Source organism: Calonectris borealis, chromosome 2 (genome assembly GCF_964195595.1).
Source record: "Calonectris borealis chromosome 2, bCalBor7.hap1.2, whole genome shotgun sequence".
NCBI classification, from domain to species: domain Eukaryota; kingdom Metazoa; phylum Chordata; class Aves; order Procellariiformes; family Procellariidae; genus Calonectris; species Calonectris borealis.
The window spans coordinates 1,283,548-1,303,727 of NC_134313.1; the positions used below are offsets into that span (position 1 = coordinate 1,283,548).

General features: G+C 57.7%; 1 protein-coding gene across 1 annotated transcript in view; it reads right to left on the minus strand.

Annotated features, from left to right (window-relative positions):
- Positions 1-13,272: 13,272 nt before the first annotated feature.
- The window catches only part of LOC142079777 (uncharacterized), a 51,875-nt gene continuing 44,967 nt past the window's right edge, over positions 13,273-20,180 (minus strand). Inside the window, 2 exon segments of the mRNA XM_075144524.1 lie at positions 13,273-13,353; positions 13,914-15,252. Coding sequence (XP_075000625.1) covers positions 13,273-13,353; positions 13,914-15,252 — 1,420 coding nt within the window.

Consider the following 20,180-nt stretch of genomic DNA (forward strand, 5'->3'; position numbering starts at 1 on the left):
CACGCCTGAGGGACGGGATGCCCTCCAGAGGGACCTGGACAAGCTTGAGAAGTGGGCCCGTGTGAACCTCATGAGGTTCAACCAGGCCAAGGGCAATGTCCTGCACCTGGGTCGGGGCAACCCCCAGTCTCAATAGAGGCTGGGGGTTGAAGGGATGGGGAGCAGCCCTGCTGCTCAAGGCCTTGGGGGTACTGGTGGATGAAAAGCTGGACATGAGCCGGCAATGTGCGCTCGCAGTCCAGGAGGCCAACCGTATCCTGGGCAGCGTGGGCAGCAGGTCGAGGGAGGGGATTCTGCCCCTCTGCTCTGCTCTGGTGAGACCCCCCTGGAGCACTGCGGCCCGCTCTGGAACACTCAGCACCAGACAGAAATGGACGTGCTGGAGCAGGTCCAGAGGAGGCCACAAAAATGATGAGGGGGATGGAACGCCTCTCTTAGGAAGAAAGGCTGAGAGAGTTGGGGTTGTTCAGCCTGGAGAAGAGAAGGCTTCGGGGAGACCTTATTGCGGCCTTTCAGTACTTAAAGGGGTTTATAAGAAGGGTGGGGACAGACTTTTTAGCAGGGCCTGTTGCGACAGGACAAGGGGAAATGGTTTTAAACTGAAAGAGGGGAGATTTAGACTAGATACGAGGAAGAAATTTTTTCCAGTGAGGGTGGTAAAACCCTGGCACAGGTTGCCCAGAGAGGTGGTAGATGCCCCATCCCTGGGAACATTCAAGGTCAGGTTGGATGGGGCTCTGAGCAACCTGATCTAGTGAAAGATGTCCTTGTCCACGTCAGGGGGGTTGGAGTAGATGACCTTTAAAGGCCCCTTCCACCCCAAACCATTCTATGATTCTCTGACTCTGTGGTGCTGGCGGAGGACAAGCTGACTATGAGGCAGCAATGCACCCTTGAGGCAAACGAGGCCAAGAGTCTGCAGGGCGGCACTGGGAAGAGCGTTTCCAGCAGGTCGGGGGAGGTGATGTTGCTCTCTCTTCAGCACTGGTGAGGCCCCATGTGGAGACCTGTGTCCGGTTGAGGGCTCCCCAGCGGAAGAAGGACGTGGACTTAGTGGAGCGAGTGGAGTGCAGCTTGGAGTCCCAGCAAGACACTGCCGGGACTGGAGCATCCTTCCAGTGAGGAGAAGGTGAGAGAGTTGGGAGTTTTTTCAGCCGGGAGGCAAGGCCGTGCAGGGGAGATGTCATCCGTGCGTCTAAATGCTGGATGGGAGGGAATGAGGCCAGGGGAGTGAGACGCTTCTCATGGGTGCCCACGGCCAGGGCAAGAGCGAGTGGCGAAAGCTGAAAAGAGGTGCCATTCCCTTGGAAGAGAAGGCAAGCCTTTTTCCGTGTGAGGGTGGTCAAGCAGTGGAAGTGGTTGCACAGCGAGGTGTTGGAGTCTCCATCCTCGGAGATACTGAAACCCTGACTGGAGATGGTCCTGGAGAGCCTGCTCGAGCTGGCCCTGCTTGGGTTGAAGTAGATGATCTGCAGAGGATCCTTGCGCACTCAATGATTCCGTTTGCTGTGATTCTGCTTGCTGTGATGGCCAGAGAGTCGTGCTGGGGAAGAGGGTTGGTCAAGCGCGTGCTGCCATGGGGAGCTTGCGACAGAGGCCTGAGTAGAAGTGCATTAGCATGTGCAAGCCTTTGTTGGGTCAAGTGAAGGGCTTGTGTCAGGAGCTGGAAGCCCCCCTGTGCTGCTTTGTGTTTGTGGTGGTGGTGGTGTTGCTGGGGACGTACTTCCTAAGAGAGGTCTTGTAGCCCTTCTGCACCCACCCCGACGGCCTGTAGAGCCCTGGCTTTGTGCTGGGTGAGTTTGGAAGAGCCTTAGAAGAACAAAAGGAAGAGGAGGCGTGTCAGGCTGGGATGCAGGAGAACTTTATTGAGGGAAAGAAACCAGTGAAAAGGCAGGAGCGCCAGTTGGAAGGGACCGGTGTGAGGTGCAGGTAGGGCGACCATGAGCCGAGGTCCCTTGCCTGCAGTCGATTTATTCAGAGCACTGAGGTCTTCCTGCTCTGCGGTGGGAGCGGCACACCAGAAGGCCCTGGTGGTCTTAAGCTTGTGAGAAGGAATTTGCAGGGGACAAAAATGAACATAGCAGAAGGGACGATGCAGAGAAAGAAGTGGGAGGAGAGTAGGAGGTCTATGGGCCATGTTTCCAGGCAGCCCAGGCTGGCCCCTTCCCTCCTTCCTTGCTTAGTGCCTTTAGAGGGAGGAGCTGTGGACGGCAGGTCCACGTGCCAAGAAGGGCCCAGAGGTGCATCCTTAATCCATGCGGTGGCTTGCAGGGTGTGGGTGGTTGGTGTCAGGGGTGGTGGCGAGGGCCCTTAGCAGGGGTAGCAGCCTCTTCTGCCGCCGAAGCAGCCCAGGCCTCCGAAGCCGTAGCCATAGCCGAAGGCGCCGGAGGAGACGGGCACTCCCTGGGAGCTGAGGGCGCTGCCCACGGCAGCCGATGTGGTGGATCCGACGGTAGTGTTCTGGGGGAAGGAGCTGAGGATGGGTCCTGGCAGGGTGACCTGCACGGTGGAGGGCTGGATGATGACATGGGAGTCCTCGCACTGCCTGACACAGGGCTCGTTGCAGCTGTTAGCCAGCGGGGCGGGTCCGCAGGGGCGGCAGAGGTCGTAGCAGGCCATGTGTGTGGTGTGGAGGGGCCCTGGAAGAGAGGGCGTTGAGAAAGCGGAGGGGCGTGGGGGTGCGAGGGGCGGTGTTGCAGGAGGGCGAGGGAGTGGGGAGGCCTGGTGTGGGGCTGTGGGGAGCGTGGCGAAGGGGAGGCGTGAGGGGTGCTGAGGCTGAGGACAAGGCGTGCTGGAATAGTGGGGCCAGGCTGGGCGGGAGAAGGCGGGGAAGGGGGTTCATGCTCACCTTGTTGACGGTGGAGGAGAAGGCGTCAGGAGAAGTGTGTGAGGGAGAGAGGCGCTGGGCCGGCTTTTATGCTGGTCCCCGAGGGGCGGGACAGCCTTTGCGCATGACGGCATTTTGCAGCAAGCAGCTGTTGCACGCCACAGCCTCGCGAGTAATGAGGTGGGGTGTGTTTTCCTTCCCGCAATTCTCCTTTTCATGTCCTCCTGGTGAGGACGTGTCCATCTGGTCCTGGCGGCATCTTTTAAGGGAGAGTAGGTATTTGGGAGGTTTTGCATGAAAGGTGCATGTGAGGGCATTCTGCAGCTGCAGCGAAAACTTAGTAGAGGTGGGGTGTGGCCAGTGAGGTCATCCCGTGGCAGTCGTGTGGTGCCGACATGGCACCGGGCCTGCTGGCGACGGACGGAGTTCAGCTGTCTCGCAGGGGGAAAAGGATTCTCGCGTATGAGTTGGCCGGGCTCATCGAGAGGGCTTTAAACTAGATTCGAAGGGGGACGGGGATAAAACCAGGCTCTCTAGAGAAGAGCCTAGGGTCCGCACGCCATTGTCGGGGGAGAAATCGGCAGCCCAGCTCAAGTGCATCTATACCAATGCACGCAGCATGGGCGGCAAACAGGAGGAGCTGGAGGCCATTGTGCAGCGGGGTAGCTATGACTTAGTCGCCATCACGGAAACGTGGTGGGATGAGTCGCACGATTGGAGTGCTGCAATGGACGGCTATAAGCTTTTCAGAAGGAACAGGCGAGGAAGGAGAGGCGGTGGAGTAGCCCTGTATGTTAGGGAATGCTTCGACTGTCTAGAGCTCAATGATAGTGATGGCGAGGTCGAGTGCTTGTGGGTAAGGATGAGGGGGAAGGCCAACAAGGCAGATATCCTGCTGGGGGTCTGTTATAGACCACCTGGCCAGGAAGAGGAGGCAGACGAAATATTCTACCAGAGGCTGGCAGAAGTCTCCCAGTCGCTAGCCCTTGTTCTCGTAGGGGACTTCAACTTTCCGGATGTCTGCTGGAAATACCACACGGCAGAGAGGAAACAGTCGAGGAGGTTCCTGGAGTGTGTGGAGGATAACTTCCTGACGCAGCTGGTAAGCGAGCCCACCAGGGGAGATGCCTCGCTTGACCTGCTGTTCACGAACAGAGAAGGGCTGGTGGGAGATGTGGTGGTCGGAGGCCAGCTTGGGCTTAGCGACCATGAAATGGTAGAATTTTCGATACTTGGTGAAGTAAAGAGGGGGGCCAGCAAAACCGCTACCATGGACTTCCGGCGGGCGGACTTTGGCCTGCTCAGGACACTGGTCGAGAGGATCCCTTGGGAGACGGTCCTGAAGGGCAAAGGGGTCCAGGAAGGCTGGACGTTCTTCAAGAAGGAAGTCTTAAAGGCGCAGGAGCGGGCTGTCCCCATGTGCCGCAAGAAGAACGGGCGGGGAAGGCGACCGGCCTGGCTGAACGGGGAGCTCTGGCTGGGACTCAGGGAAAAAAGGAGAGTTTATCACTTGTGGAGGAAGGGTCAGGCAACTCAGGAAGAGTACAGGGATCGCGTTAGGTCGTGCAGAGAGGAAATTAGAAAGGCAAAAGCCCGGCTAGAACTCAACCTGGCCACTGTCGTGAGAGACAACAAAAAATGCTTTTATAAGTATGTTAATGACAAAAGGAGAGCCAAGGAGAATCTCCATCCTCTATTGGATGCGGGGGGGAACGTTGCCACCAAGGATGAGGAAAAGGCTGAGGTACTCAACGCCTTCTTTGCCTCAGTCTTTAGTAGTCAGAATGGTTATCCTCAGGGTACTCAGCCCCCTGAGCTGGAAGACAGGGACGACAAGCAGGATAAACCCCCCATAATTCAAGAGGATGAAGTTCATGACCTGCTATGCCACCAGGATGTTCACAAGTCTATGGGGCCGGATGGGATCCACCCGAGGGTTCTGAGGGAGCTGGCGGAGGAGCTTGCCGAGCCGCTCTCCATCATTTACCAGCAGTCCTGGTTAACTGGGGAAGTCCCGGACGACTGGAGGCTCGCCAATGTGACTCCCATCTACAAGAAGGGCCGGAAGGAGGATCCGGGGAACTACAGGCCGGTCAGCCTGACCTCGGTGCCGGGGAAGATCATGGAGCGGTTGGTTTTGAGGGTGCTCACGAGCCATCTCCGGGACAACCAGGGGATCAGGCCCAGCCAGCACGGGTTCATGGAAGGCAGGTCCTGCTTGACCAACCTCATCTCCTTCTATGACCAGGTGACCCGCCTAGTGGATGAGGGAAAGGCAGTGGATGTGGTCTACTTGGACTTCAGTAAGGCCTTTGACACTGTCTCCCACAGCATTCTCCTAGAGAAGCTGGCGGCTCACGGCCTAGACAGGTACACTCTTCGCTGGGTAAAAAACTGGCTGGACGGCCGAGCCCAGAGGGTTGTGGTGAACGGAGTTCAATCCAGTTGGCGGCCGGTCACGAGCGGTGTTCCCCAGGGCTCAGTTTTGGGGCCGGTCCTGTTCAATATCTTCCTCAATGATCTGGACGAGGGGATCGAGTGCTCCCTCAGAAAGTTTGCAGACGACACCAAGTTGGGTGGGAGTGTTGATCTGCTGGAGGGTAGGAAGGCTCTGCAGAGGGACCTGGACAGGCTGGATCGATGGGCCGAGGCCAACTGTATGAGATTCAACAAGGCCAAGTGCCGGGTCCTGCACTTCGGCCACAACAACCCCAGGCAACGCTACAGGCTTGGGGAAGAGTGGCTGGAAAGCTGCCCAGAGGAAAAGGACCTGGGGGTACTGGTTGACAGCCGGCTGAACATGAGCCGGCAGTGTGCTCAGGTGGCCAAGAAGGCCAACGGCATCCTGGCCTGTATCAGAAATAGTGTGGCCAGCAGGAATAGGGAGGTGATCGTGCCCCTGTACTCGGCACTGGTGAGGCCGCACCTCGAATACTGTGTTCAGTTTTGGGCCCCTCACTACAAGAAGGACATGGAGGTGCTGGAGCGCGTCCAGAGGAGGGCAACGAAGCTGGTGAAGGGCCTGGAGCACAAGTCTTATGAGGAGCGGCTGAGGGAACTGGGGTTGTTTAGCCTGGAGAAGAGGAGGCTGAGGGGAGACCTCATCGCGCTCTACAACTACCTGAAAGGAGGTTGTAGTGAGGTGGGGGTTGGTCTCTTCTCCCAAGTAACTAGCGATAGGACGAGAGGAAATGGCCTCAAGTTGCGCCAAGGGAGGTTTCGATTGAACATTAGGAAAAATTTCTTTACTGAAAGAGTGGTCAGGCCTTGGAACAGGCTGCCCAGGGAAGTGGTGGAGTCACCATCCCTGGAGGTATTTAAAAGACGTGTAGATGAGGCCCTTAGGGACATGGTGTAGTGGGCATGGTGGTGTTGGGTTGACGGTTGGACACGATGATCTTAGAGGTCTTTTCCAACCTGTATGATTCTATGATTCTATGATTCTATGATTCTATGTGTGGTTTGCAGGTGCGTGGTGAAGAGGGGGCCCCATTTCCTCGCAGGCCTGGAAGGCTTGTGTGGTGTTTGGAGGTGTGCCGGGGGTGAGGCGCTGCCCCTTCCAATGCATTGGGTCCTTCCCTGCCTTGGTGCCAGCTGGCTAAGCCTGTCTTTAGGGCTGGCCTTGCAAAGTTGGCTGTGCTGGGTGGATGTCCTGGTGCCCCTCTTGCTGGTAAGGCTGTAGGTGGGAGAAAGGCGGCTGCCTGTTTGGGCTTGTGCCCCGTTGGTGGCGTCCCTGGGGGTGGCAGTGCAAGCAGGCAGAGGAGGGCTGTTTGCGAGAGCAGGCCGTTGTCCTGGCAGCCCTGGTTCAGAGCTCGGGAGCCCTGTGATGTGGGGAGCCCTGCCACGCTCCCCAAAGGCTTGTGCTGGCCCCTCCGTAGCGCTCCCCTTGGCAGGGGCTGGCACATTTGCAGCCGGGGCTCTGGCGTGTCCAAAGAAGAGCAATGAAGCTGGTGAAGGGAGTAGAGGACAAGACTCATGAGGAGCTGTTGAGGAAACTGGGGTGTTTAGTTTGCAGAAAAAGACGGCTGAGGGGAGACCTTATCGCTCCCTCCAACTACGTGAAAGGAGGTTGTAATGAGGTGGATGTCAGTCTCTTATCCCTAGTAAGAAGGGATAGGACAAGAGGAAACAACGTCAAGTTGCAGCGGGGGAGGTTTAGATTGGATCTTAGGAAAAATGTCATCACCAAAAGGGTTATCAAGCACTGGAGCAGGCTGCCCCAGGAAGTGCCCGAGTCACCATCCTAGGAGGTCTTTAAAGACGTGTAGACATGGTGCTTAGGGACGCGGGTTAGTGGTGGACTTGGTAGGGGTTAGGTTATCATTTGGACTCGATACTGTTAAGGGTCTCTTCCAACCTAAATGACTCTGTGATTGTATATGGGGCACCCTGCAAGGGTAGGTGAGTTTCTGGAGAGCCGGTGAGTGAGGCAGGGCCTTTGGGGTCTTGACTTGGGGTGAGTGCCGAGGGGTGAGGCCGCTTCTCTGCACGGTGTTGGATGAGCAGAAAGAGGATTTGGAGATTGGCAAGGGGAGTTGGAGGTGAGCATGGTGCATGGGGCCGCAGAGCCGAGGCCCTGGTGGTGGTGGATCATGCCGAAGGGTTGATGAGTGGCAAGGCCTGCCCCAGTTGAGCCAAGGTGAGTGTTTTGCAGGCTGTTTGTCGAGCAGTGCTTGTTGCTGAGGAAGATGAAGGGAGTTAATAAGGAGTGCTGTGCGACTGGGTGTACGTCAGTCCACGGGGCCTGAGGGTCTGCATCCACGAATGTGGAGAGAGCTGGCTGATGTCCTTGGGAGGCCACTCTCCATCAGCTTGGCAAGGTCATGGTGGCTGGGGGCAGTTCCTGAAGACTGGAAGAAGCTCATACCCGTTGTATCTTGAAGATGAAGAGGGAGGATCTGGGAAAGTAGAGGCTGGTGAGCCTGACCTTGTTTGTGGATGAAATGGTCCTGGAAAGCACTGCCAAGCCCAGGAGGGCCAAGAAGGTGATGGGGAGTGTTCGGCGTGGAGTAATGAAGGGGAAATCATAGAATCACAGAATCATAGAATCATGAAGGTTGGAAAAGACCTCTAAGATCATCGAGTCCAACCGTGAACCCAACCACACCATGCCCACTACACCATGTCCCTACGCGCTTCATCTACACATCTTTTCAATACTTCTAGTGATGGGGACTCAACCACTTCCCTGGGCAGCCTGTTCCAAGGCCTGAACCACTCTTTCAGTAAAGAAATTTCTCCTAATGTCCAATCTAAACCTCCCTCGACGCAACTTGAGGCCATTTACTCTTGTCTTGTTGGTTGTTACTTGGGAGAAGAGACCAACACCCACCTCGCTACAACCTCCTTTCAGGTAGTTGTAGAGCGCGATGAGGTCTCCCCTCAGCCTCCTCTTCTCCAGACTAAACAGTCCCAGTTCCCTCAGCCGCTCCTCATCAGAGTTGTGCTCCAGGCCCTTCACCAGCTTCGTTGCCCTTCTCTGGACACGCTCCAGCACCTCAATGCCCTTCTCGTAGTGAGGGGCCCAAAACTGAACACAGGATTCGAGGTGCGGCCTCTCCAGTGCCGAGTACAGGAGCAGGATCACTTCCCTACTCCTGCTGGCCACACTATTTCTGATACAGGCCAGGATGCCATTGGCCCTCTTGGCTACCTGGGCACACTGCCGGCTCATGTTCAGCCAGCTGTCAACCAGCACCCCCAGGTCCTTTTCTGCCAGGCGCCTTTACAGCCACTCTTCCCCAAGCCTGTAGCGTTGCCTGGGGTTGTTGTGGCCGAAGTGCAGGACCCGGCACTCGGCCTTCTTGAACCTCATGCAGCTGGCCTCAGCCCATCGATCCAGCCTGTCCAGATCCCTCTGCAGAGCCTTCCTACCCTCCAGCAGATCAACACTCCCGCCCAACTTGGTGTCGTCTGCAAACTTTCTGAGGGAGCACTCGATCCCCTCGTCCAGATCGTTGATAAAGATATTGAACGGGACCGGCCCCAGTACTGAGCCCTGGGGAACACCGCTCGTGACCGGCCGCCAACTGGATTGAACTCTGTTGACCACAACTCTCTGGGCTCGGCCGTCCAGCCAGTTTTTTACCCAGCGAAGAGTGTACCTGTCTAGGCCGTGAGCTGCCAGCTTCTCTAGGAGAATGCTGTGAGAGACAGTGTCAAAGGCTTTACTGAAGTCCAGGTAGACCTCATTCACAGCCTTTCCCTCATCCACTAGGCGGGTCACCTGGTCATAGAAGGAGATGAGGTTGGTCAAGCAAGACCTGCCTTCCATGAACCCATGCTGGCTGGGTCTGATCCCCTGGTAGTCCCGGACATGGCTTGTGAGCGCACTCTAAACGAACGCTCCATAATCTTCCCCGGCACCGAGGGCAGGCTGACCGGCCTGTAGTTCCCCGGATCCTCCTTCTGCCCTTCCTATTGATGGGCGTCACATTGGCAAGCCTCCAGTTATCTGGGACCTCCCCTGTTAACCAGGACTGCTGGTAAATGATGGAGAGGTGCTTGACCGACCTCTGCATCTTCCGGGTTGAAGCGACTGGGTGTTGGAGGAGGGGGGAGCAGTGGCTGTTGCTGAGCTGTACTTGAATGAAGCCTTTGTCGCTGTCTGCCATTAGCTGCTCCTAGACAAGCTGAGAAGGTATGGGCTGTGTGAGTGGCCAGTGAGGTGGACTGCAAAGTGGCTGAAGGGCTGGGCCCAGAGGCTTGTGGTCAGTGTCAGAACAAGAGGCCATGGGCACAAGTGAAAACAGATGGAATTCCATGGGCAAAGGCGGCAAGCCTTTTTCAGTGTGAGGGTGGTCAAAGAGTGGAAGAGGCGGTGGAGCCTCCATCCTTGGAGATACTGAAAACCCGACTGGCCATGGTCCCGGACAACCTGCTGTAGCTGGCCCTGCTTGAGCACGGGGTGTTGAAGCACCGGCTGTGCAGAGGTTCCTGCCAAACTAACAGATCCTGTGATTGTGTTTGGTGGGAGGGCCGGAGAGTCATGCTGGGGAAGAGAGTGAGTCAGGTGTGTGCTGGCACGGGGAGACGTCATGAGAGGCGTGCGCATGGGAGCGTTGTCATGTCGAAGCCTTTGTTTGGTCAAGTGATGGGCTTGTGTCATGTTCTGGAAGGCCCTCAGGTGCCAGTCTGTGGAGGTGTTGGTTGTGGTGGCCTCTTTGTTAGGAGAGGTCTTGTGTCTGTTTTCCACCCAGCCCGATGGCCTGTTGAGCCCTGGCTTTGTGCTGGGTGAAGTTGGAGGAGTCTTGAGAGAAGAAAGGAAGTGGAGGCGTGTCAGGTTGGGATGCAGGAGAACTTTATTGAGGGGAAGAAAACCAGTGAGGAGGCAGGAGTGCCAATTGGAAGGGAGCCGGTGTGAGGTGCAGGTAGGGTGACCATGAGCCGAGGTCCCTTGCGTGCAGTCGATTTATCCAGAGCACTGAGGTCTTCCTGCTCTGCGGTGGGAGCGGCACACCAGAAGTCCCTGGTGGTCTTCGGCTTGTGAGAAGGTGTTTGGAGCGGAGAGCACTGGTCATAGCAGAAGGGGCGATGCAAAGAAGAAGTGGGAGGAGAGGAGGAGGTCCATGGGCCATGTTTCCAGGCAGCCCTGGCTGGCCCCTTCCCTCCTTCCTTGCTTGGTGCCTTGAGAGGAGGAGCTGTGGACGGCAGGTCCACGTGCCAAGAAGGGCCCAGAGGTGCGTCCTCAATCCATGCGGTGGCTTGCAGGGTGTGGGTGGTTGGTGTCAGGGGTGGTGGCGAGGGCCCTTAGCAGGGGTAGCAGCCTCTTGCGCCGCCGAAGCAGCCCAGGCCTCCGAGGCCGTAGCCGTAGCCGAAGCCACCAGAGGAGACGGGCACTCCCTGGGAGCTGAGGGCGCTGCCCACGGCAGCCGATGTGGTGGATCCGACGGTGGTGTTCTGGGGGAAGGAGCTGAGGATGGGTCCTGGCAGGGTGACCTGCACGGGGGGAGGCTGGATGATGACGTGGGAGGCCTCGCACTGCCTGACACAGGGCTCGTTGCAGCTGTTAGCCAGCGGGGCGGGTCCGCAGGGGCGGCAGAGGTCGTAGCAGGCCATGTGTGTGGTGTGGAGGGGCCCTGGAAGAGAGGGCGTTGAGAAAACGGAGGGCCGTGGGGATGCGAGGGGCGGTATTGCAGGACGGCGAGGGAGTGGGGAGGCCTGGTGTGGGGCTGTGGGGAGCGTGGCGGTGGGGAGGCGTGAGGGCTGCTGAGGCTGGGGACAAGGCGTGCTGGAAGAGAGGGGCCAGGCTGTGCAGGAGAAGGAGGGGAAGGGGGTTCAGGCTCACCTTGTTGACGGCGGAGGAGAAGGCGTCAGGAGAAGTGTGTGAGGGAGAGAGGCGCTGGGCCGGCTTTTATGCTGGTCCCCGAGGGGCGGGACAGGCTTTGCGCATGACGGCATTTTGCAGCAAGCAGCTGTTGCACGCCACAGCCTCGCGAGTAATGAGGTGGGGTGTGTTTTCCTTCCCGCAATTCTCCAATTTCATGTCCTCCTGGTGAGGACGTGTCCACTTGGCCCTGGCGGCAGCTTTTAAGTGAGAGTATTAGAGGCTTGGTGTTGATGGCGCGTGTCAGGGCGGGCAGAAGACGTGGCCAAAGCATAGGAGAGGTGGGGTGTCACCAGTGAGGCCATCCCGTGGCACTGTTGTGGTGTGGTTTGCCGGTGCGTGGTGAAGAGGGGGCCCCATTTCCTCGCAGGCCTGGAAGGCTTGTGTGGTGTTTGGAGGTGTGCCGGGGGTGAGGCGCTGCCCCTTCCAATGCATTGGGTCCCTCCCTGCCTTGGTGCCAGCTGGCTAAGCCTGTCTTTAGGCCTGGCCTTGCAAAGTTGGCTGTGCTGGGTGGTGTCCTGGTGCCCCTCTTGCTGGTAAGGTTGTAGGTGGGAGAAAGGCGGCTGCCTGTTTGGGCTTGTGCCCGTTGGTGGCGTCCCTGGGGGTGGCAGTGCAAGCAGGCAGAGGAGGGCTGTTTGCGAGAGCAGGCCGTTGTCCTGGCAGCCCTGGTTCAGAGCTCGGGAGCCCTGTGATGTGGGGAGCCCTGCCACGCTCGACAAAGGCTTGTGCTGGCCCCTCCGTAGCGCTCCCCTTAGCGGGGGCTGGCACATTGGCAGCCGGGGCTCTGGCGTGACACAGTGCTTGATGTGGATCACCTCGCAAGGGCAGGTGAGTTTCTGGAGAGCCCGTGAGTGTGGCGAGAGGCAGAGGGGGAGCGGGAGCGGCAGGCAGGGGAGGCTGTTGAGGCAGGGCCTTTGGGGTCTTGACTTGGGATGAGTGCCGAGGTGTGAGGCCACATCTCTCCATGGTGTTTGAGGAGCAGAAAGAGGATTTGGAGATTGCCCAGGGCAGTTGGAGGTGAGCATGGTGCACGTGGCCGCAGAGTCAAGGCCCTGGTGGTGGTGGATCATGCCGAAGGGTTGATGTGGCGAGGCCTGCCCCAATTGAGCCAAGGTGAGTGTTTTGCAGGCTGTTTGTCAGGCGAGCAGTGCTTGTTGCTGAGGAAGCTGAAGGGAGGTAGGAAGGAGTGTGTGTGTCTGGAGGTAAGGAAGTCCATGGGGCCTGAGGGGCCGAGGCCACGAGTGCTGAGGTAGCTGGCTCATGTCCTTGGGAGGCCAGTGTCCATCATCTTGGAAAGGTGGTCGTGCCTGGGAGCAGTTTGTGATGGCTGGTGCGCCAGTTTTGGCTTCGACAGAGTTAATCTTCTGCATAGTAGCTGGTATGGGCCTTTGTTTTGGATTTGTGCTGAAAACAGCATTGATAATCCAGAGATGTTTTAGCTATTGCTGAGCAGTGCTTACACAGAGTCAAGGGGTTTTCTGCTGCTCGCCCCAGCCCACCAGCGAGTAGACTGGGGTTGCACAAGAAGTTGTGAGGGGACACAGCTGGGACAGCTGACCCCAACTGCCCAAAGGGATATTCCATACCATATGACATCATGCTCAGCATATAAAGCTGGTGGCAGAAGAAGTAAGGGGGGGACGTTCAGAGTTACGGCGTTTCTCTTCCCAAGTCACCGTTAGCGTGATGGAGCCCTGCTTTCCTGGAGATGGCTGAACACCTGCCTGCAGATGGGAAGTAGTGAATGAATTCCTTGTTTTGCTTTGCTTGCGTGTGCGGCTTTTGCTTTCCCTGTTAAACTGTCTTTATCCCAACCGACGAGTTTTCTCACTTTTATCCTTCCGATTCTCTCCCCCATCCCATCGGGGAGGGGGAGTGAGCGAGCGTCTGCGTGGTGCTTAGTTGTCAGCTGAGATTAAACCACGACAACTGGAAGAGAGCTCATATGCCTCCTGTCTTTGAGAAGATCTGGAAGGAAGATCTGGGAAAGTAGAGGCTGGTGAGCCTGACCTCGTCCGTGGGGAAGGTGATGGAGGAAATGGTCCCGGAAAGCACTGCCAAGCCCAGGAGGGCCAAGAAGGTGATGGGGAGTGGTTGGCGTGAATTTACAAAGGGGAAATCATGCTTGACTGACCTCCGTGTCTTCTGCATTGAAGCGACTAGCTTTGTGGACGAGGAGAGAGCCGTGGCTGGTGTGTACCTGAACGTTTTAGAAAAGCCTTTGATGCTTTCTCCCCTTGTGTACTTAGAATCATACAGGTTGGAAGAGACCTCTAAGATCATCGTGTCCAACCGTCAACCCAACACACCATGTCCACTAAACCGTGTCCCTAAGGGCCTCATCTACACGTCTTTTAAATACCTCCTGGGATGGTAACTCCACCACTTCCCTGGGCAGCCTGTTCCAAGGCCTGACCACTCTTTCAGTAAAGAAATTTCTCCTAATGTTCAATCTAAACCTCCCTTGGCGCAACTTGAGGCCATTTCCTCTCTCCTATCGCTAGTTACTTGGGAGAAGAGACCAACCCCCACCTCATTACAACCTCCTTTCAGGTAGTTGTAGAGCGCAATGAGGTCTCCCCTCAGCCTCCTCTTCTCCAGACTAAACAGTCCCAGTTCCCTCAGCTGCTCCCCATCAGACTTGTGCTCCAGGCCCTCCACCAGCTTCGTTGCCCTCCTCTGGACACGCTCCAGCACCTCCATGTCCTTCTTGTAGTGAGGGACCCAAAACTGAACACAGGATTCGAGGTGTGGCCTCACCAGTGCCGAGTACAGGGGCACGATCACCTCCCTGCTCCTGCTGGCCACACTATTTCTGATACAGACCAGGATGCCGTTGGCCTTCTTGGCCACCTGGGCACACTGCCGGCTCATGTTCAGCCGGCTGTCAATCAGCACCCCCAGGTCCTTTTCCTCTGGGCAGCTTTCCAGCCACTCTGCCCCAAGCCTGCAGCGTTGCCTGGGGTTGTTGTGACCCAAGTGCAGGACCCGGCACTTGGCCTTCTTGAACGTCATACAATTAGCCTCAGCCCATCGATCCAGCCTGTCCAGGTCCCTCTGCAGAGCCTTCCTACCCTCCAGCAGATCAACACTCCCACCCAACTTGGTGTCGTCTGCAAACTTACTGAGGGAGCACTCGATCCCCTCGTCCAGATCGTTGATAAAGATATTGAACGGGACCGGCCCCAAAACTGAGCCCTGGGGAACACGGCTCGTGACCGGCCGCCAACTGGCTTGAACTCCGTTGACCACAACTCTCTAGGCTCGGTCGTCCAGCCAGTTTTTTACCCAGCGAAGAGTGTACCTGTCTAGGCCGTGAGCCGCCAGCTTCTCTAGGAGAATGCTGTGGGAGACAGTGTCAAAGGCTTTATTGAAGTCCAGGTAGACCGCATCCACAGCCTTTCCCTCATCCACTAGGCGGGTCACCTGGTCATAGAAGGAGATGAGGTTGGTCAAGCAGGACCTGCCTTCCATGAACCTGTGCTGGCTGGGCCTGATCCCCTGGTTGTCCCGGAGATGGCTCGTGAGCACCCTCAAAACCAACCGCTCCATGATCTTCCCCGGCACCGAGGTCAGGCTGACCGGCCTGTAGTTCCCCGGATCCTCTTTCCGGCCCTTCTTATAGATCACATTGGCGAGCTTCCAGTCGTCTGGGACCTCCCCTGTTAACCAGGACTGCTGGTAAATGATGGAGAGCAGCTCGGCAAGCTCCTCCGCCAGCTCCCTCAGTACCCTCGGGTGGATCCCATCTGGCCCCATAGACTTGTGAACGTCCAGGTGGCGTAGCAGGTCATGAACTGCATCCTCTTGAATTATGGGGGGTTTATCCTGCTCGTCGTCCCTGTCTTCCAGCTCAGGGGGCTGAGTACCCTGAGGATAACCACTCTGACTACTAAAGACTGAGGCAAAGAAGGCGTTGAGTACCTCAGCCTTTTCCTCGTCCTTGGTGGCAACGTTCCCCCCCGCATCCAATAGAGGATGGAGATTCTCCTTGGGTCTCCTTTTGTCATTAATATACTTGTAAAAGCTTTTTTTGTTGTCTCTCACGACAGTGGCCAGGTTGAGTTCTAGCCGGGCTTTTGCCTTTCTAATTTCCTCTCTGCACGACCTAACGAGATCCCTGTACCCTTCCTGAGTTGCCTGCCCCTTCTTCCACAAGTGATAAACTCTCCTTTTTTTCCTGAGTCCCAGCCAGAGCTCCCCATTCAGCCAGGCCGGTCGCCTTCCCCGCCCGTTCTTCTTGCGGCACATGGGGACGGCCCGCTCCTGCGCCTTTAAGACTTCCTTCTTGAAGAACGTCCAGCCTTCCTGGACCCCTTTGCCCTTCAGGACTGTCTCCCAAGGGACCCTCTCGACCAGTGTCCTGAGCAGGCCAAAGTCCGCCCTCCGGAAGTCCATGGTAGCGGTTTTGCTGACCCCCCTCTTTACTTCACTAAGTATTGAGTATTCTACCATTTCATGGTCTCTAAGCCCAAGCTGGCCTCCGACCACCACATCTCCCACCAGCCCTTCTCTGTTCGTGAACAGCAGGTCAAGCGAGGCATCTCCCCTGGTGGGCTCGCTTACCAGCTGCGTCAGGAAGTTATCCTCCACACACTCCAGGAACCTCCTCGACTGTTTCCTCTCTGCCGTGTGGTATTTCCAGCAGACATCCGGAAAGTTGAAGTCCCCTACGAGAACAAGGGCTAGCGACTGGGAGACTTCTGCGAGCCTCTGGTAGAATATTTCGTCTGCCTCCTTGTCCTGGCTAGGTGGTCTATAACAGACCCCCAGCAGGATATCTGCCTTGTTGGCCTTCCCCCTCATCCTTACCCACAAGCATTCGACCTCGTCATCACTACCATCGAGCTCTAGACAGTCGAAGCACTCCCTAACACACAGGGCTACTCCATCGCCTCTCCTTCCTCGCCTGTCCCTTCTGAAGAGCTTATAGCCATCCATTGCAGCACTCCAGTCGTGAGACTCATCCCACCATGTTTCCGTGATGGCGACTAAGTCATAGCTACCCCGCTGCACAATGGCTTCCAGCTCCTCCTGTTTGCCGCCCATGCTGCGTGCATTGGTATAAATGCACTTGAGCTGGGCTGCCGATTTCTCCCCCGACAATGGCGTGCGGACCCTAGGCTCTTCTCTAGAGAGCCTGGTTTTATCCCCTTCCCCCTTCGAATCTAGTTTAAAGCCTTCTCGATGAGCCCGGCCAACTCACACGCGAGAATCCTTTTCCCCCTGTGAGACAGCTGAACTCCGACCGTCGCCAGCAGGCCCGGTGCCGGTACTTCTGGACAAGCAGAGAAACTATGGGGTGTGTAAGTGGCCAGTGAGGTGGACTGCAAAGTGGTGGAAGGGCTGGGCCCAGAGGCTTGTGATGAGTGTCCCAAAGCCCAGGTGGAGGCAAGCCTTAAGTGGTGTAGCCCAGGACTCGGCTCCACGGGGCCAACAGTGTTCCACATGCTCGTCAGTGAGGTGGGCAGTGGGAGGGAGTGCCCCCTCAGCAAGTTGGCAGATGCTGCAAAGCCTGGAGGAGAGTCTGAGGCACCGGCTGGTTGTGCCAGCATTCAGAGGGAGCTGGAGAGGCTGGCGAAGGGGGCAGAGAGGAGTCTTGTGAAGTTCAACAGGGGGAAATGCCAAGTCCTGCCTCTGGGGAGGAATAGCGCTGGTCCCCAGGACGTGCTGGTCCCCAGGACGCGCTGGGGGCCGAGAGGCTGGAAAGCAGCTTTGCTGAGCACGACTTTGTGGTTCTGGTGGAGGACAAGCTGACTATGAGGCAGCAATGCACCCTTGGGGCAAAAGAGGCCAAAGGTCTCCAGGGTGACATTGGGAAGAGCGTTTCCAGCAGGGCAGGAGATGTTGCTCTCTCTTCAGCGCTGGTGAGGCCCCGTGTGGAGTCCTGTGTCCAGTTGAGTAGTGCGGAGTGGAAGAAGGACATGGACTTAGTGGAGCGAGTGGAGTGCAGGGCCCCCAAGACGCTGAAGGGACTGGAACATCCTTCCTGTGAAGAGAAGGTGAGAGAGCTGGGAGTTTTTTCAGCCAGGAGGCAAGGCCGTGCAGGGGAGATGTCATCCGTGCGTCTAAATGCTGGATGGGAGGGAATGAGGCCAGGGGAGTGAGACGCTTCTCATGGGGGCCCACGGCCAGGGCAAGAGCGAGTGGAGAAAGCTGAAAAGAGGTGCCATTCCCTTGGAAGAGAAGGCAAGCCTTTTTCCGTGTGAGGGTGGTCAAGCAGTGGAAGCGGTTGCACAGCGAGGTGTTGGAGTCTCCATCCTTGGAGATACTGAAACCCTGACTGGACGTGGTGCTGGGCAGGCTGCTTGAGCAGGGCCTGCTTGAGCAGGTTGAGTTGAAGTAGATGATCTGCAGAGATTCCTTGTGCACTCAATGATTCTGTTTACTGTGGTTTTGCTTGCTGTGATGGCCAGAGAGTCGTGCTGGGGAAGAGGGTTGGTCAAGTGCGTGCTGCCGTGGGGAGCTTGCGACAGAGGCATGCGTGGAATTGCATTAGCACGTGCAAGCCTTTGTTGGGTCAAGTGAAGGTCTTGTGTCAGGGGCTGGAAGCTCCCCTGTGCTATTCTGTGGTGGTGTTCTTGATGGAGACATCCTTGCTAACAGAGGTCTTGTAGCCCTTTTCCACTCATCCCGATGGCCTGTTGAGACCAGGCTTTGTGCTGGGTGAGTTTGGAAGAGCCTTGGGAGAAGAAAGGAAGAGGAGGCGTGTCAGGCGGGAATGCAGGAGAACTTTATTGAGGGAAAAAAAACAGTGAAAAGGCAGGAGCGCCAATTGGAAGGGAGCCGGTGTGAGGTGCAGGTAGGGTGTCCATGAGCCGAGGTCCCTTGTGTGCAGTCGATTACTACAGCACCGAGGTGTTCCTGCCCTGCGGTGGGAGTGGCACACCGGAACTCCCCTGTGGTCTTTGGCTTGTGAGAAGGTGTTTGGAGCGGAGAGCACTGGTCATAGCAGAAGGGGCGATGCAGAGAAGAAAGTGGGAGGAGAGGAGGAGGTCCATGGGCCATGTTTCCAGGCAGCGCGGGCTGGCCCCTTCCCTGCTTCCTTGCTTGGTGCCTTGAGAGGAGGAGCTGTGGACGGCAGGTCCACGTGCCAAGAAGGGCCCAGAGGTGCGTCCTCAATCCATGCGGTGGCTTGCAGGGTGTGGGTGGTTGGTGTCAGGGGTGGTGGCGAGGGCCCTTAGCAGGGGTAGCAGCCTCTTGCGCGGCCGAAGCAGCCCAGGCCTCCGAAGCCGTAGCCGAGGCCGAATCCACCAGAGGAGACGGGCACTCCCTGGGAGCTGAGGGCGCTGCCCACGGCAGCCGATGTGGTGGATCCGACGGCGGTATTCTGGGGGAAGGAGCTGAGGATGGGTCCTGGCAGGGTGACCTGCACGGTGGAAGGCTGGATGATGACGTGGGAGTCCTCGCACTGCCTGACACAGGGCTCGTTGCAGCTGTTAGCCAGCGGGGTGGGTCCGCAGGGGCGGCAGAGGTCGTAGCAGGCCATGTGTGTGGTGTGGAGGGGCCCTGGAAGAGAGGGCGTTGAGAAAGCGGAGGGGCGTGGGGGTGCGAGGGGCGGTGTTGCAGGAGGGCGAGGGAGTGGGGAGGCCTGGTGTGGGGCTGTGGGGAGCGTGGCAGAGGGGAGGCGTGAGGGCTGCTGAGGCTGGGGACAAGGCGTGCTGGAAGAGAGGGGCCAGGCTGGGCAGGAGAAGGAGGGGAAGGGGGTTCAGGCTCACCTTGTTGACGGTGGAGGAGAAGGCGTCAGGAGAAGTGTGTGAGGGAGAGAGGCGCTGGACCGGCTTTTATGCCGGTCCCCGAGGGGCGGGACAGCCTTTGCGCATGACGGCATTTTGCAGGAAGCAGCGGTTGCACGCCACAGCCTCGCGAGTAATGAGGTGGGGTGTGTTTTCCTTCCCGCAATTCTCCTTTTCATGTCCTCCTGGTGAGGACGTGTCAATCTGGTCCTGGCGGCATCTTTTAAGGGAGAGTAGGTATTTGGGAGGTTTTGCATGAAAGGTGCATGTCAGGGCATTCTGCAGATGCAACGAAAACTTAGGAGAGGTGGGGTGTCACCAGTGAGGTCATCCCGTGGCACTCGTGTGGTGTGGTTTGCCGTTGGGTGGTGAAGAGGGGGCCCCATTTCCTCACAGGCCTGGAAGGCTTGTGTGGTGTTTGGAGGTGTGCCGGGGGTGAGGCGCTGCCCCTTCCAATGCACTGGGTCCCTCCCTGCCTTGGTGCCAGCTGGCTAAGCCTGTCTTTAGGCCTGGCCTTGCAAAGTTGGCTGTGCTGGGTGGGTGTCCTGGTGCCCCTGTTGCTGGTAAGGTTGTAGGTGGGAGAAAGGCGGCTGCCTGTTTGGGCTTGTGCCCCGTTGGTGGCGTCCCTGGGGGTGGCAGTGCAAGCAGGCAGAGGAGGGCTGTTTGCGAGAGCAGGCCGTTGTCCTGGCAGCCCTGGTTCAGAGCTCGGGAGCCCTGTGATGTGGGGAGCCCTGCCACGCTCCCCAAAGGCTTGTGCTGGCCCCTCCGTAGCGCTCCCCTTAGCGGGGGCTGGCACATTGGCAGCCGGGGCTCTGGCGTGACACAGTGCTTGATGTGGATCACCTCGCAAGGGCAGGTGAGTTTCTGGAGAGCCCGTGAGTGTGGCGAGAGGCAGAGGGGGAGCGGGAGCGGCAGGCAGGGGAGGCTGTTGAGGCAGAGCCTTTGGGGTCTTGACTTGGGGTGAGTGCCGAGGGGTGAGGCCACTTCTCTCCATGGTGTTTGAGGAGCAGAAAGAGGGTTTGGAGATTGCCCAGGGGAGTTGGAGGCGAGCATGGTGCATGGGGCCGCAGAGCCGATGCCCTGGTGGTGGTGCATCATGCCAAAGGCTTGATGAGTGGCAAGGCCTGCCCCGATTGAGCCAAGGTGAGTGTTTTGCAGGCTGTTTGTCAGGCGAGCAGTGCTTGTTGCTGAAGGAAGATGAAGGGAGGTAGGAAGGAGTGTGTGTGTCTGGATGGCAGGAAGTCTGTGGGGCCTTATGGGTCGTAGCCATGAACGCGTAGGGAGCTCCCTG